The sequence below is a fragment of the Telmatherina bonti genome (genome assembly GCF_933228915.1).
Source record: "Telmatherina bonti genome assembly, chromosome: 8".
Taxonomy (NCBI): domain Eukaryota; kingdom Metazoa; phylum Chordata; class Actinopteri; order Atheriniformes; family Telmatherinidae; genus Telmatherina; species Telmatherina bonti.
This window is the reverse complement of record NC_136626.1, coordinates 25,811,389-25,825,943: the sequence shown is the minus strand read 5'-3', so window position 1 is coordinate 25,825,943 and position 14,555 is coordinate 25,811,389. Positions and strand designations below refer to the sequence as shown.

At 37.1% G+C, this 14,555-nt stretch overlaps 1 protein-coding gene across 2 annotated transcripts; it reads left to right on the top strand.

The window, feature by feature from the left end:
• The first annotated feature begins 1,125 nt into the window (after nt 1-1,125).
• Nucleotides 1,126-14,441, top strand: sh3gl1b (SH3-domain GRB2-like 1b). Of its 2 annotated transcripts, XM_079245271.1 has the most exons (10): nt 1,126-1,467; nt 5,864-5,932; nt 6,346-6,418; nt 6,508-6,651; nt 6,970-7,103; nt 7,305-7,463; nt 8,551-8,654; nt 8,819-8,952; nt 9,559-9,606; nt 11,772-14,441. In XM_079245271.1, the coding sequence occupies exons 1-10, from the start codon at nt 1,423-1,425 to the stop codon at nt 11,963-11,965; spliced, it is 1,104 nt and encodes a 367-aa protein (XP_079101397.1). In that variant the 5' UTR covers nt 1,126-1,422; the 3' UTR covers nt 11,966-14,441. The 2 variants fall into 2 exon arrangements, with proteins under 2 accessions (XP_079101397.1, XP_079101398.1); XM_079245272.1 differs by lacking the exon at nt 9,559-9,606.
• Nucleotides 14,442-14,555: the final 114 nt, after the last annotated feature.

Genomic DNA, 14,555 nt, shown 5'->3' with positions numbered 1-14,555 from the left:
TATTTTCTCATGAAAGCTCCTTGGCCCCCTTCAAATTTTGTTCACAAATTTCCCCTTATATCAGCTAGAATGATGATTCTTCATACTGTGCTGCCTGAGGGATCTGAGATCACGAGTCTCCAACACTGGTTTGCACCCTTGCTCTTTATGCACTCAGCTTGATCCTAACTCCTTGAATGTGAATGCTTCAGTGATTTTATGAATTCCCAGATTAGAAAGATGTTTTCAATTATCTATCTCATCTAAATCATTCTCGAGCAATATTGTATATTTTATATTTGACAACTAAACTCAACCAAAAAATAAGATAAAATATCCTACATAAATCTATCTATCTATCTATCTATCTATCTATCTATCTCTCATTTTTTTTGCGTGATGCATAAGAGGGTTTTTTTTTGTTGTTGTTTATTTTGTTGTTCTTTATTTGATTTTTGTATGGGTGATGGGCTTGTGATTTCAATACATCTAAACTAGGCCAAGGCCCACACGGTGCAGTCAGTTAGTTGTGCAGGTTAGTTTCTGTCAGTGCCATTTAATATGATCGTAGGACTCTAGTTTCAGTATTTTATTTTCTTATATTTTTTACGGGACTCATATTTGGAAAAGACCAACTGGACCGGTCTATGATGCGACATTCATTGTACCTGGAAAGGACAGTTCCAAATGATCATTTTTTATATTCTCATGTTGAAGCAGAAAGTTGGTGAAAAATCCACGGCTTTTGTGGGTAGAAGGATGGTAATTTATGAGTACATTTTTCTGCCCTACTTATTGGAATACTTCGACAGTTTTGTAAAGCAAATATTGAAAATAATATAAAATTAACAATAAAAGTAAAATATTTATATAGCAGAATGTGGTGTTATCTGCCTGTAGGAAATCTGTCTAAATGATGTTGTTGTTTACTTGTTTTCCTTTGTGACATATAATTGGCATACTATGCAACACAATTTCTGCCTAAAGTATAAATAAATAAATAAATAAATAAAAAATAACACTTGTCTACTACATCCAGCAGGAGGCGATGTGCACCAACTCAACGCTCAGGCTGTTTCATCTACGTAAACTCGGAAAACTGATTTTTGTTACCAACTGACTGGTGCAGATTTGGAGCTCGTTGCAGCGTGTTTGTGAATCCTACAGCGTTTATGTTACCTTCTCAGTACAGGGAATATAATTGTTAATGCGGATCGATTTATTGCTCTTTGCTCCGTTATCTGCTTTGACAGTTGGAGGAATCACTCGACGTGGACGTGGTCAGTTGGCGTGTCCAAGCTTGGAGTGACGGCTGTGTAGTCCTATGATTCCTCCGGAGCTTTTTTTGCACTGGCCCATTTTCTGACAAACTTTATCGTTAACTTTTGGTATACGTGACTTATTTTCACCTCCGTTGGACGTTGAGGACGACTGGGGTTCAACATGTCTGTAGCTGGTTTGAAAAAGCAGTTCTACAAAGCCAGTCAGGTTTGTAAAACTTTTCCTGCCGCTGTCATGCACCGTTAGCAGCTAGCCTAAGTTAGCATAATAAGCTAACATAAAAAGTAAGCCAGTGTCAACAATGTTTGGTTTATGTAATTCAAGATGTTGCTGTATAGAAACGCCTTGTGTTAGAGTGTGAAACGTTGATATTAATTTTAACTTGCTGTTTTGTTTTATATAAAAATATATACTTTGATTTAAAAAAAAAAAAAGAAAGAAAGAAAGAACTACCATAAAAGTTAGTGTTAATATTATGTTTGTTTCAACCACAGACAAGTTTGCGTAAGCAATCACGTCGATCTTGGTTATAGATTTTTTTAAAATAACTATCATGGATTCAAAACTTAAGCACACATCCTGTGGTAAACATTAGCTGTGTTAAACCAAGTGGATGAGTCAGATCTAGGAGTTTGGGGTTTGGTTTTTATTTGGTTGTTTGTCCATTTTTATTATTACTTCTGACAGGAAAGAAACAATACAACACTAGCCAAGATAGAAATGTATAGTTACGATTTTGAAGAATCTTAGGAAAATGTTTTTCATATTGAGACAGTTAAGTCTTCCCATTAGGTTTCAGGAATGCAGTCACCTATTTTGCAGTTGTGTCTATTGTTCAGCGAGTCAGATCAATATGTCGTGATGGGTGAAACCCTGCATACCACTGCGTAAGAAATACCCTTCTAGCTGATGAAATACAACTCATAACGTTTTGTGTCTCAACTTCAGTGTGACTGTTTTTAATTTAGGTCAGCTCTCAGTTATGGGAGGGGATGGCTAAACAGATTTTTTTTTCCCTGCTTCTCTTCCTACTCCTGCTGATCTAAGCAGGAAAGACATTTGGTTTCAGCCCCTGCTTCCTGTCAGGAACACACTCAGATCTCTGTTAGAGTTTTGTAGCAAGGAAAATTAAGTTAATGTAGTCCTGTCAATACTGTTGGTTTTCACTGTCATGACAATGATTAGACAAGAAGAGCACAAGTGGATTAGTGCATGAGAAGAATGATGCAGTGAACGGAGTGGACAGATTGTACGTTCCCTTCATCTTGACTGCATTGCAGCTGTTTTTCTTGCCAAAACTCCATGAGACTCAATAACACTCCACATAGCTCAAATTTTATACACAGGAGGTATGCAGGAAGTTGGCTGTGGAAAATATATAAACATTTATTTCTGTTTTTACTCTCTCCTTTTCTCTGCTAGTGTGTTTTTTCAAATAACTCGACTTGAGGCTGAATATTAAACCTGAGATTTAACACCCAAAAAGGCTCTTGTGGAAATAATAGCCATTTATGAAAAAGTACACTAAGATAAGGGTGCTCCATAATGGGAATATATTGGAATCTTAAGAAAATGATCATCCTGAATAAATCTGAATGAAAATGGTTGCAGTGGATGATGCATGCAGGGCAGGCTGATGAAAAGCAAACTGTAAACATCACAAAAATGTGCAACATTGTTATTGAGATTTGACCGTGAGTGCCAGAAAATAACTGTAATGTCAATTGTTAAAGCATTTATTTGTCTCTGGTTTGATGTTTCTAACATTTACAGGAACAGGTGGGAATTTTTGAGTTTCAAATTTACTTAAAATTTTCCCTACAATGCACTTGAATCAAAACCACAAGAGGTTTCAAACATTCACACATTACAGGCAGACACACACACACATACATCATTCGAGCTTGTTGTAACATGCTGGGTGTTAAGACATGGTTTAATCATAAGGGATTACTTTTCTGATAAAAATGTAGATTGCAGTTCAGTGCTGGCCTGATTTGATTTGGACTGGTTTACAGGAATGACGTTTGTATTGTAATCCTTGCATTGCTTTTTTGCTACACTAAATTAAAATCACTTACTAACAGGTGCATGTTATGGGATAATGCCATTAGTGGTAAAAGCTGCTCACAGGATACAGATGCAGCTAAAGGTTAAGCGCTGATATGAAAGTAATGACTATGGGATTATGTGGATTTTTAAGTGTCTAGGGGCTTTTGTGTTACATTCCTTTGATGGCATTTTTCTTTTCATAAGTTTGGATTGTCATACTTACTTTTAACAGTAAGCACATAAAAAATTTGAAGTTTAATATAATAGTTTAAAATTTAACAAGGTTAATTGTAGTCTTAGTTCTTTTTGTGTGTGTGTGTGTGTGTGTGTGTGTGTGTGTGTGTGTGTGTGTGTGTGTGCGCGCGCGTGTGCGTGTGTACTAGGCATGCAGCTGGAAATAATTTGATATTACCTAAAGCTAAGACTAATGCATTGAAAAAGTCTATTTTACAGAGGAATGTATAAGTGGAATCATTTACCAAATTATTTATTAACAGTAAATGGTATTATTGAGTTAAAAAAACATTATGACAGCGTCTGTTTAATAATGGAATTGCTGAACTTGTACAAGTCTGTGTATGTACAACGCATGCATGTGTATGTATATGTATATGTGTGTGTATATGTATATATTTGTGTAAGAATGGATATGCTTTTGTATGCATACAGTATATATGTATATGTATATAGGTATGTGACTATGAACATGAATGCATGTAGGACCCCAGCAAGAATAGCTGCAGCTACCTGCTGCAAGCTAATGGGGAACCAAATAAAAAAAAGATGGAGTCAGAATTTGCTATTTAACATGGTAAAAGAATACCAATTTAAATGGTAGGATGCACATGATTCCCCAGTAGGGGAGTAGGATTGGAAGAAGAGATAAAACATTGTATTGTATGTGTCACCAGACAATGCTGCCTAAAATGTCTCTTCACACTTTCACTTGATTTTATATTGATTAGTTGAATAACTTCCTCTCGGCAGTGTTTTGCTCAGGTGTGATGACTGCTTCTTCTTTTTTTTATCCAGTTTTGATCTCTTTACGTTTTTACTTAATCTTTTATAGGAGCATTGATGTTAGTTTATCTTCTTTAATCAGGTATCCTGCAGTCAATGCTACCCTTCTAGTTCTTCACTCCAAATCTTGACATGACACAAATATTGACTGTGTTAATGACAGTTCTCAATGCAAATTTCTGTGGTAGTTGCTGCATATGTGTGGGAGTTTGAACACACAACTATGTGGATGTTGTTGTTTTTTGTTTTGTTTTTGCTTTCTCCAGTAGCTGCTTTTGCTTTCAGTATTATTTATTTTGCATCATCTGAAGACAAACAAGAAGTTCCAGTAGAATTTCAGATGATTTCCAAGTCATTATAGTGAAAAGGGTGCCTGCTGCACTGCAATCCCTCTGTTGTTTAAACCAAAACTAGCTTATGACAATATCTTGTAGATGTATTCAGATTGAGTGTCTTGACATTTGTGTACATGTAGATAATAATCTTGCACTCTGTTCTTTGGTGGCCAACAAATCACTTCAGCTAAGTCTTAAAGTGTAGCAAGATCAGGCACTGAGTGTCACAAATTCACTTCTGAAAATGCAATCATGAATCACATCAGTGGTAGGAAGGTAAATGCTGAGTAGCTCAGGCGACGTCTTTACTTGTGACCTGAATCCCTTAAGGCTTCCTGCTATGTATGCGCTTTCTGCAAACAGCGGCAATACAATAGTTTAGTTTAAAGAAACCAGTTCTTTAGCCGCTGCTTTTGGTTTTGTTTTCAATATCATGAATGTTAAATTTGGTGAAACCCAATAACCTCTGTTTAAAAGATGAACAAACTGTTTTCATTGTGTTTTTTTTTTTTAAATAAAATAATTGATCTTCGTAGAACAGGTCTGAAACTTTTTGGTGCCCATCTGTAAGAGTAGCTCAGGCATGGAGTCAAGCAGTCAAAATGGAGTTATACTAAAGCCAAAGTTAGAATGGCAGCTTATAGAATTTTTTTTTGCTTCTTCATTAATACTTCCACAATACAAAACACAGAAGAGTGTTTAGGTTTCTGTGGCCAGTAAACATGCTGATAGTTTTCACTTATGAAAAAAGTCATATGAAAAAAATGAGAGAAATCTTATCTATGTAGGCCGCCACCTACTGTTTGACATCAGAATTGCCAATTTAAGTGATCCAATGTTTTTCCATTTATATTACATATGTCAAGAAACTGGTGTGTTTTTATAAGCTGCAGAGAATTGCCTTCCTGCTTCACTTATATGTTTATATTTTCTAGTCATTACACACTAAGAGTTCATTTTGAGGTTGCACATCACAGAGCAGCCTACAGGAAGCTGTGCACTTCATATGCACTCTGCTACGTAAAATGTTCTTTAATCCTCTTTAGTGCACAGTCACAGTGCAGACATTTGTATTGACTGTCTCACTCAAATCAAAACCTTATGAGCAGCATTACTAAATTTGCTCTCATTTTTGTCATCCCTATTCTTTCTTTCTGCTCTCCTTCGCTGTCTGTCTCCCCATCTTTCTGATCTAGATGGTAAGCGAGAAAGTTGGTGGTGCAGAAGGAACTAAACTGGATGATGACTTCAGAGATTTGGAACGGGTAAGAGAGACATCTCGTAGTTCTGAAATGCTCAAGTTCTTGGTCTTTTTAGTGGGAAAAAAACGTCTTTTTTTTTTTCTTTTGCCTTTTTTGTTTGTGCAACCTGATATATTTTGAATAAACCAAGGATTATACAATAAAATGTCACAGTTTAACTGTTTAGTTGCATGCCCCTCAGGACATTAAGATTTAAGTTAATAAAATAGCTCATAATGTAAATGTAAATTGCATAGATGACTGGAAACTAGTCCTAATATCATTATAACATTGCTATAAGCAAAACATACTATATTGCAATATCATACTATGTGTTATGTATGGTATCAGATTTATGAGTTTACCTTCTTCTCCTGTGTGGTTTGTGACTAGTTGCTTTCTTGCAAACCTGTGTGTAAATTCGCTGTGTTTCATAGAAAGTAGATGTGACCAGTAAAGCTGTAGTGGAGGTGATCTCAAAAACGTCAGAGTACCTGCAACCCAATCCAGGTGAGGAAAAAAAAAAAAGCCTGCTTGCATGCTTGTATCTTTATTTATTTTGCCACTGAGATCAATTTGATTTCCCTTTACCTCCACAGCATCACGAGCCAAGCTGTCCATGTTAAACACCATGTCTAAGATCCGCGGCCAGGTGAAGAACCCAGGCTATCCTCAGGCTGAGGGGCTGCTTGGAGAGTGTATGGCCAAGTATGGACGAGAACTCGGAGAGGACACTAACTTTGGTAAGATATGTGTTTCGGTTTTGTTGTTTAGCCCAGTATGTTCTTGGCAGCACATAATGGGTAAATATTTTTTTTAAAGTGTAAACAACTAAGGTGGGGGCTTTGGTTAATATACTCATTGATAAATCCTACCTAAACTGTTCAGTGTGTTCTGTGTACTTTAGGTATTACATTTTTCATGCACATAATTGATATCACCAGTATCAATTATTCACACCTCAACAGACACCATCTGTTGAGGTGTGAATAATTTATTTTGGTTTTTGAAGTCTGTGGTGCAACTCTGGTAAATGTCAGTCAACTGTTTGTGTGATTTAGGTGGAGCTCTTGTAGATGTGGGAGAAGCCATGAAGAGATTGGCAGAAGTGAAAGACTCCCTAGACATCGATGTGAAACAGAACTTTATCGATCCGTTACAAGGACTGTGTGACAAGGACCTCAGAGAGATACAGGTATATGATGTCCACGCTTTTGAAACAAATTTTTGTACTAAATGGTTTCTATAAAAGTGTCAGATTTCAGCTGAAAAACAACAGATATGATGTGATAATGTGAGCAGTGTTTTCTGTAAATGATGCAGATGGCCATAATAACATCAATTAGATTTTCATTCTATATAAAAGCTAACAGAATCCTGGCTCTTACTAATGTAGCACCATCTGAAGAAGCTCGAAGGCCGTCGACTCGATTATGACTACAAAAAGAAGCGTCAGGGCAAGATACCGGATGAGGAGGTTCGACAGGCCCTGGAGAAGTTTCATGAGTCAAAGGAAGTGGCTGAAACCAGCATGTACAACCTGCTAGAGACTGACGTAAGGACTTATTATCTTTTAATGAGCTGGTTGTCGTTTTCCTTTGGAGTATAATTTAAATTCTTGTCCTGCCTTGTCATGAAATCGCTAAAAGAAAAGAGAAGACCTTTAATAATGTTTAAAAAGTCAATGTTTGTCTGTCAACATTTTACTGTTGACTGTTTATCGACTTATCAGGAAAACTGATCCAAAAGAAAACTCCAGGTCATTCCAGCCTGGGCCTTCTTGTCATATCAAATATTACCAATGTGTGAAACATTTAATCTCTTGCTTTCCTGTATTGCTTTAATGTACGTTGTAAAATACACAGCTTCCCGCAAGTCAAACAAACTCAGACCATAGTGAGATCTGTTAAAAAAAATATTCATCACAATGTAGCAAGCACTTGAGATAAACACAACTTTAAATATGAAATTCATCAGTTCTGAGATAGTTACTGTAAGTATGACCAGTCCAGTGTGGTGGCATCTACTGGAGGTTTTTTTTATGGAACATTTGGTGCAGAAAAGCAGCGAACAGAGTTTCTACCAAGGAATAGAAACAGCCATGCACATGCTTTCTTCTTAAACAACACTAATAGCTGAGAACAGGCTAGCCTCTGGCTAGTGGCGTTATGGCTAGCAACAAACTTAAAGACAATCAGAGCTTGAAGGCCCTTTTCTGTTTGTAAGCGCTTTGGCTTCCTATTGAAGTGTGTAAATGTACAAATAAAAGTTGAAAAGACCAAAGATGTCTGCTGGTTTTGTGGCAAGCTCACACGAGGATGACTGTGACCTCTTGTTGAAACCTCCATCTGGATAAACTGTTTGACCCCAAAATCAACACGGAAAAATCACGTTACTTTAATTTTTACAGCATACATGCAATCAATTCTTTTTTATTCATTTAAGAATCTTTTTAATTGGAGGATCAACTACATGCAGTTTACTTGTTGACACCAAAGTAAAGCAGTTTTACGTTTTGTATGTGTTCTTTATGGAACCGTGACCTTAAAAGCAAGGTACCTACTGAACTGTGATTTAACACCCCTAATTAAAAACGGAGTTGTTGATGTATGTGTTTTTAATTTGTGTGTGTCTGTATACAGATCGAGCAGGTGAGCCAGCTGTCCTCTCTGGTAGAGTCCCAGTTGCAGTACCACAGGCAAGCTGTACAAGTGCTGGAGGAGCTTTCAGACAAGCTGCGTGACAGGTGGGCGCAGCAATGAAATCTACTGACATACAAATACCAGCATGCAGTGTTCTACCTGAAACTGTTCCAGTACTGGCACCGATTTAATCACAGTAACTCCAGTCAAACAGTTTCTGTGAAGAGTTTGGACTTTATAACTGGAATTAATAAGTTTTTCTTAACAGGATGAATGAAGCTCAGTCTCGACCAAGGCGCGAGTACACACCCAAACCCAAACCTATCTTTGACTTTGGAGACAACAACCATTCAAATGGTGGTTACTCAACTTCAATGGCCCCTCCACCTTCACGCAACTCAGGTAAGATCATATAGAAAAAAGAGCATTAGTAATTTTTTTGTGTTACCATAAATACAAATTTGAACTTGGTAAAACTATTTACATCATCTTCATAAAATAAACAATTCACCCTTTCATTTGTATTAATCCTTCCAACTAATTCACTTTCATAGTGTTGTTGAAGGGTAACGTGTAAGATTTTTTAGGAAATCAGCCCCAGCAGAAACATCCAGCTGCTTCTGGAAACCCCAGATGGACTCAGCCCAAGTAGCATGCCTCCATTACACTCACTCATTTGAAATCTAGCAAACTAAACTGAACAGCTTGCTCACTGCCGGGATGATTGCTCAACAACTGCCATCAGTCTGTAACACCGAGCAGAAAAATGCAAAACTTGTTCAGTGTTTATCTTTTTTTTTTTAATCTAGTTGATGAAGTCTGTAAAGGATTGGATCCAGTGAATGTTTAACTTTCCAACTGCTGAAATAACACCACTCACCTGTTGACAAAATGGACATGTATATTAGTGTGAAAGAGAGGAAAGTGTCTTTGTGAGTGTGTCTCACGCTGTTATCTAGCTGCCCTCTCTCTGCCTGACCTTGTTCCTCTTTCCTGTGGTATCAACAGCATTGCTGTTTCATTTGGCTACATTGTCCTTTCGGAAACCAGGACTGTGTGAGTTACACATTGTGCTGCCTGTTTGTCACAGTTGTAGTGTTGGGATGGCCCAGTGTATGTGTGTGTGTGTGTGCGCGCACTTTCTAAAGGGAAACATAGGAAGTAGGAACTTTTTGTTTGTGGGTGTTTGTTTTTAGGGTGTTTTTTAAAATTTTTTTTATTGGTTTAAAAAAAAAAAAAAAGCACAGGGTGTGTTATGAAGTCCACATCCTGTGTACTAAAAGCATCAGCCTGGTTTCACTCCGCTGGCTGCCTGTCTGTGCACTTTAGACTCCATTTTAAAATCATGTTTGTTTTTAAAGTTTGAAATAGTCTTACGCCACCTTCTTTATCTTATCTTTTCCACTGCTATACTCCTTCCCGGTCGCTCAGGTCAGCAGGTCAGCTGCTCCTGGTCGTCTCCAGTTCTAAACGGAAGCTTGGAGGGGACAGAGCCTTCTGTATCTCTGCACCTAAATTTAGGTTAAATTTGCTCTTACCAGGTTCCTTCGCTGTCACATTTTAAAATCAGTCTTAAAACTCACTTTCACTCAGTAGCCACACAATGAGAGACTAGTTGTAGTTTTTTTTATTACTTTATATTATTGTTATTATAATGCTGTATATTTGACTTTCAGAACATTGTTTAGCTGTGGCTGATGATGACGATGAATAAACTGATGATGACGACTTCCTCTTAGAATATAATTTACAGAAAGCTGTAAGAAACTTAACTAGTCATGTTTAATATCATTCTTGATATCATCAAATACCATTTGTTTCTGATTTAAGAATGTCTTCCAAAAGCTATCCAGCTGAAAGTTTTTATCAGGGTTTTGCTCTTCTGCTGCTGCTGAGCTTTATAATGTAAACTAGATGCAGACCTGATGGGCCTGAAGTGATTAACCTTGAATGCAGTTACGTCTTTAACATTTGGTTTATCCCAAGTCCTTGTTAGCATTAGGCGTAATGTTTGACTTGAGTCAGAAAAGGCTGCACTGTACACCCTAACATAGTTTGTATGCATTAACTTGTTTTGTGAGAATACACAGTATCTAATTTATTTTATACATTTTGTTATCAGTGAAATGAAATAAACGAAGAAAGGTTATCTCAGAGGGAAATTCCAGCTATTGAATGATGATAATAGAACTATTAGTAGAACAGAAATGGCATTAGTAGATTAGTGGTGAGCAGTCAGAAAAACACTGCCAGAAAACACCTTTTACTTTCACTACGGTTGCAGATTAGTAGAGGTGTGTCATGTAGTTTTAATATGATTAATAAGACTGACTGAGATAATGTGTTCACTGTTTAAATCAAACCAAGTTGACTGTAGAAGTTTCTGTCTGAACTTGACCATTTTATTCTCATCTTCCTCCTTTATTTTGTATAGTTAAGGGAACATGAATTGTCTCGTGCGTCATGAGACAGAAAAATATCTCTAAAATCTCTGATGTCAGACATTTATAAAAATGATTTCTATTTTATAAGCCAGGGGGAAGAAAAAAAGTTGAAGCTCTGTGACCAAAAAATGAAGGTTTTGATCTAAATGATAAAGCTGCTTGGTGCGAATGGAGTGGTCCAAAGATTTTTTTTTTTCTCTCTAGCCCCTTTTTAATATAAATAATTTTAAAAATATTTATCATTAACTTGCTCTGTATTCCAGAGTATAAAATGATTTTTTTTTTTTTGCCCCTGTGAACTGATACAGTAGGGAGTAAAATGGAGAATGAGCAACCGAAGCTTTCCCCATCTCTTGTCTACTGAGCAGTGTGTTGGGTGAACTTGATACAATGAGAAAATTGTTTGGCAACAAAAAAGCCTAGTTTGTCTGTGTGCAGAGCGCTGCTGATCTATGTGAGGTCACAGAGACAGAAGGGGAAAGCAGAGAACGAGGAGAGGCCAGCAGCCCTACAGACTCCTGGTGTTGGGGGATGTTTTTACTTTATGACCAAAGATTGTTTGCCAGAACTTGTCGTCTTACTTTTGACTTTGTGTTGATGTGATGCTAACATGTGTACTGTAACCTCAGTGCACAATAACTTGGCGAAGATGGGCAGTTTACCCTCCTCGTCCTCAAGCTGACACTGCTTTTGCCTTTGTTTAGTCTGAACATTAAGTTTTTTTTTTAGTCTGTTTTTATTCTTCTCACCCTTCGTCTTCTCCCTTGTCCTTCTCAGCCCCAGAGCAGCCGAGCTGTAAGGCGATGTATGACTTTGAACCAGAGAACGAGGGCGAGCTGGGCTTCCATGAGGGTGATATCATCATCCTGACCAATCAGATTGATGAAAACTGGTACGAGGGCATGCTGAACGGCCAGTCAGGATTCTTCCCTCTCAACTATGTGGAGGTCCTGGTTCCGTTACCACACTAATATACTTAGAAGGCTAAAAAAAAAAGATTAATAGAGAGGATGAGGGGAGAGGAAGTAGAAATAATAGCGAGGGAGGAAAGCGATGACATGAACGGTCCACAGAGGTTTCACTTTCACCTTCAGGTCCATCATCCTCATCACAGATGAGCACTTTTTGTCACCTCAGGATCCGGAAACGATCTCTAACCAGAATGTCAACTTGTTTCATATAAAGGTTAAAGTATACAGACTAGTACTAAGGCAACATGTTTTCATTCTGTATCTGAAAACAAGAATTCACCAGGACTAACTGATGACATATTTATAAGCCAAATTTTTTTATAACCACAGATAATTGATGCAGAAAAAAATGTTTGTTTGAAATTCTATCATTTCAGTTACTGGGGCGACAGATCCATATCATGCTTTTTGTGTGACTGCAGGAGGCAAGATTCTGCCAGTGTTTTAGGCTAGACAACATTTACAATGAATGTTGTTTAATGTTGACTGAATCGTGCCATTTTAAAACTAAAAGTTATGTTCGTGCCTCCAGATGACTGAAATCTACTCCCTGATGCCATCTTGTGGCCTGACTGAGAATTACATCTCAAAGGAAAATGGCAAAACTCCATTGTTAAACTAGATTCATATTCTAATGGGAAATACGACAAAATAAGACTCCTCTTTGTGGTCTGAAGCATTTTTGAAGTTTTGGCCTATTTTCTACATGTATTCTTTGATCCAAATTAAGATTTAAATTTGGTACACAACAGGCCTGACATACTGCTGTCCCTCTATTTTCATGTTCAAAACGTGAGAAAATCTTGTAATTGCACCTTGGCCTTCCAGTGAGATTGATGTGTGACAGCTACTTCACCTTTACACAAAGACCAAGAGCCAAATGCAGAGGTTGCACCTTTTTATCACTTAAAGCAGATGTTTGATGCCGGGAAACAAAAGAAAAAAAGTTGAGCGTTTGTTGTCGGAGTCTGTTTAGTAGAGGAACCAGAGCCAAAAATACTTTAAAATGCAATAGAAACATATTTTGTTATTGCTTCCGTTTGTAAAATCGCTATTGATTCTGTAGCACAGCCATATATTCATGTCTTTTTTTTTTTTTTTTTTAAATTTTTTACCTGTTTATCATACTATAAAGGTCTTTTTCATCCCTTTGAGCCCTGTTTTAGGCATCTGTTAATTCCACACAGTGCCTGAATAGACAAAGCTGCTGGCAGCAAGTCAGTCTTTTATATTCATCACAAACTGTCCTGCTGTTACCGTCTGCCCTCGTGTCTTGAGAGAATGTGAAACTTATCTTAGTCTCACCATGTAATTCTGATTATTCACGACAACTTTAATAAATTCACATGATGTATAGAGCAGACAGATGCTTTATCAGTTCCAACAAGGCTGGATTCTTGTTCTGGACTTTGCTACAGTCTACACCTACAGGAGGAGTGTTGTCCAACGTACACTGTACAGTATGAGGGAAGGAGCGAGAATGAAAAGGGAAAACATCAAGGGAAACATAACTGTAAGCTGTGATAGACTTGGATCAATCTGGACTTGCTTTGTTACCAAACATTTACCTTCTATACCACTGAGTTTTCTTTTCATTGTCAGGATGGTGGGAAAAAAAAGTAATATTGTGAATATCAGATATGTGCTGTTTTATTGTTTGTAGTATTTCTATGCTTCATGTTCTTTTTATTGTCACTCCATGTTGCTGACCACACCCTCCCTACTCCTGATTTTGGTCCTCATCTTGTGTGTTTACATCTCTGACCTTAGTACATCACAACAGTTACATGTAGTACAGGACTAAGGGCAATGGGAGGTGCTGTTTGCGTCATACCGTTGAGAGAAAAGATCTACCTTTGTTTTATTTCAGTGCCTTTTGAAAAGAAACTGGGGAAAGTATCCCAACTAATACAGCAACCGCATCTAACCCAGCTTCTCAGAAACAGTGAACACTTTCTTTTTATACTCGTATTTTGTCTTGCCATTGGTAATTTTCCGTGTTAAAATAAAATGCATGTCTCTGGTGCTTATTTCTGCACATCAATGACACTACAGACAGTTTGTACAACATGTTTAGACTAGAGTCTTATCAGCAGACTACCAATGGAAACTAGTTTTCTTTTGGGTTTTTTTAAAAGTTTGTTTTGAGGGGTTCTTTTAGAATTGAATCCATTTTTTAAAAGTCCCACTTCTTTCTTTTCCTAAAGGGCTATGTATTTGTTTAATCAGTCTTAAATTCTCTTTTAAACACCATCAAATCACTATGGCTCTCTATAGTATTATTTTTATATACAAGACCTTAAAAACTTTAAATTTATCGTTGCATGTAGTCCTATATTACACCTTGTACATGTATGTGTTAGGTTTAAGTTGTCTTACTGTTTTACTTTTGGTATGAATAGATTTTAACTGCAATATTTTGTCTTTTATTATCACAGTATTTGTACATGCTTCCTTGTTCCCTGCCTCCCCCCATTCTTACAGTAAATAAAAAGAAGTATGTAAAAGTTTTGTGACTTTTATTTTACTACTTTAAATCAAGCGGGGAAAGAAAATGTTCTTTTGACTTCATGCATATTTCTAGAATGAG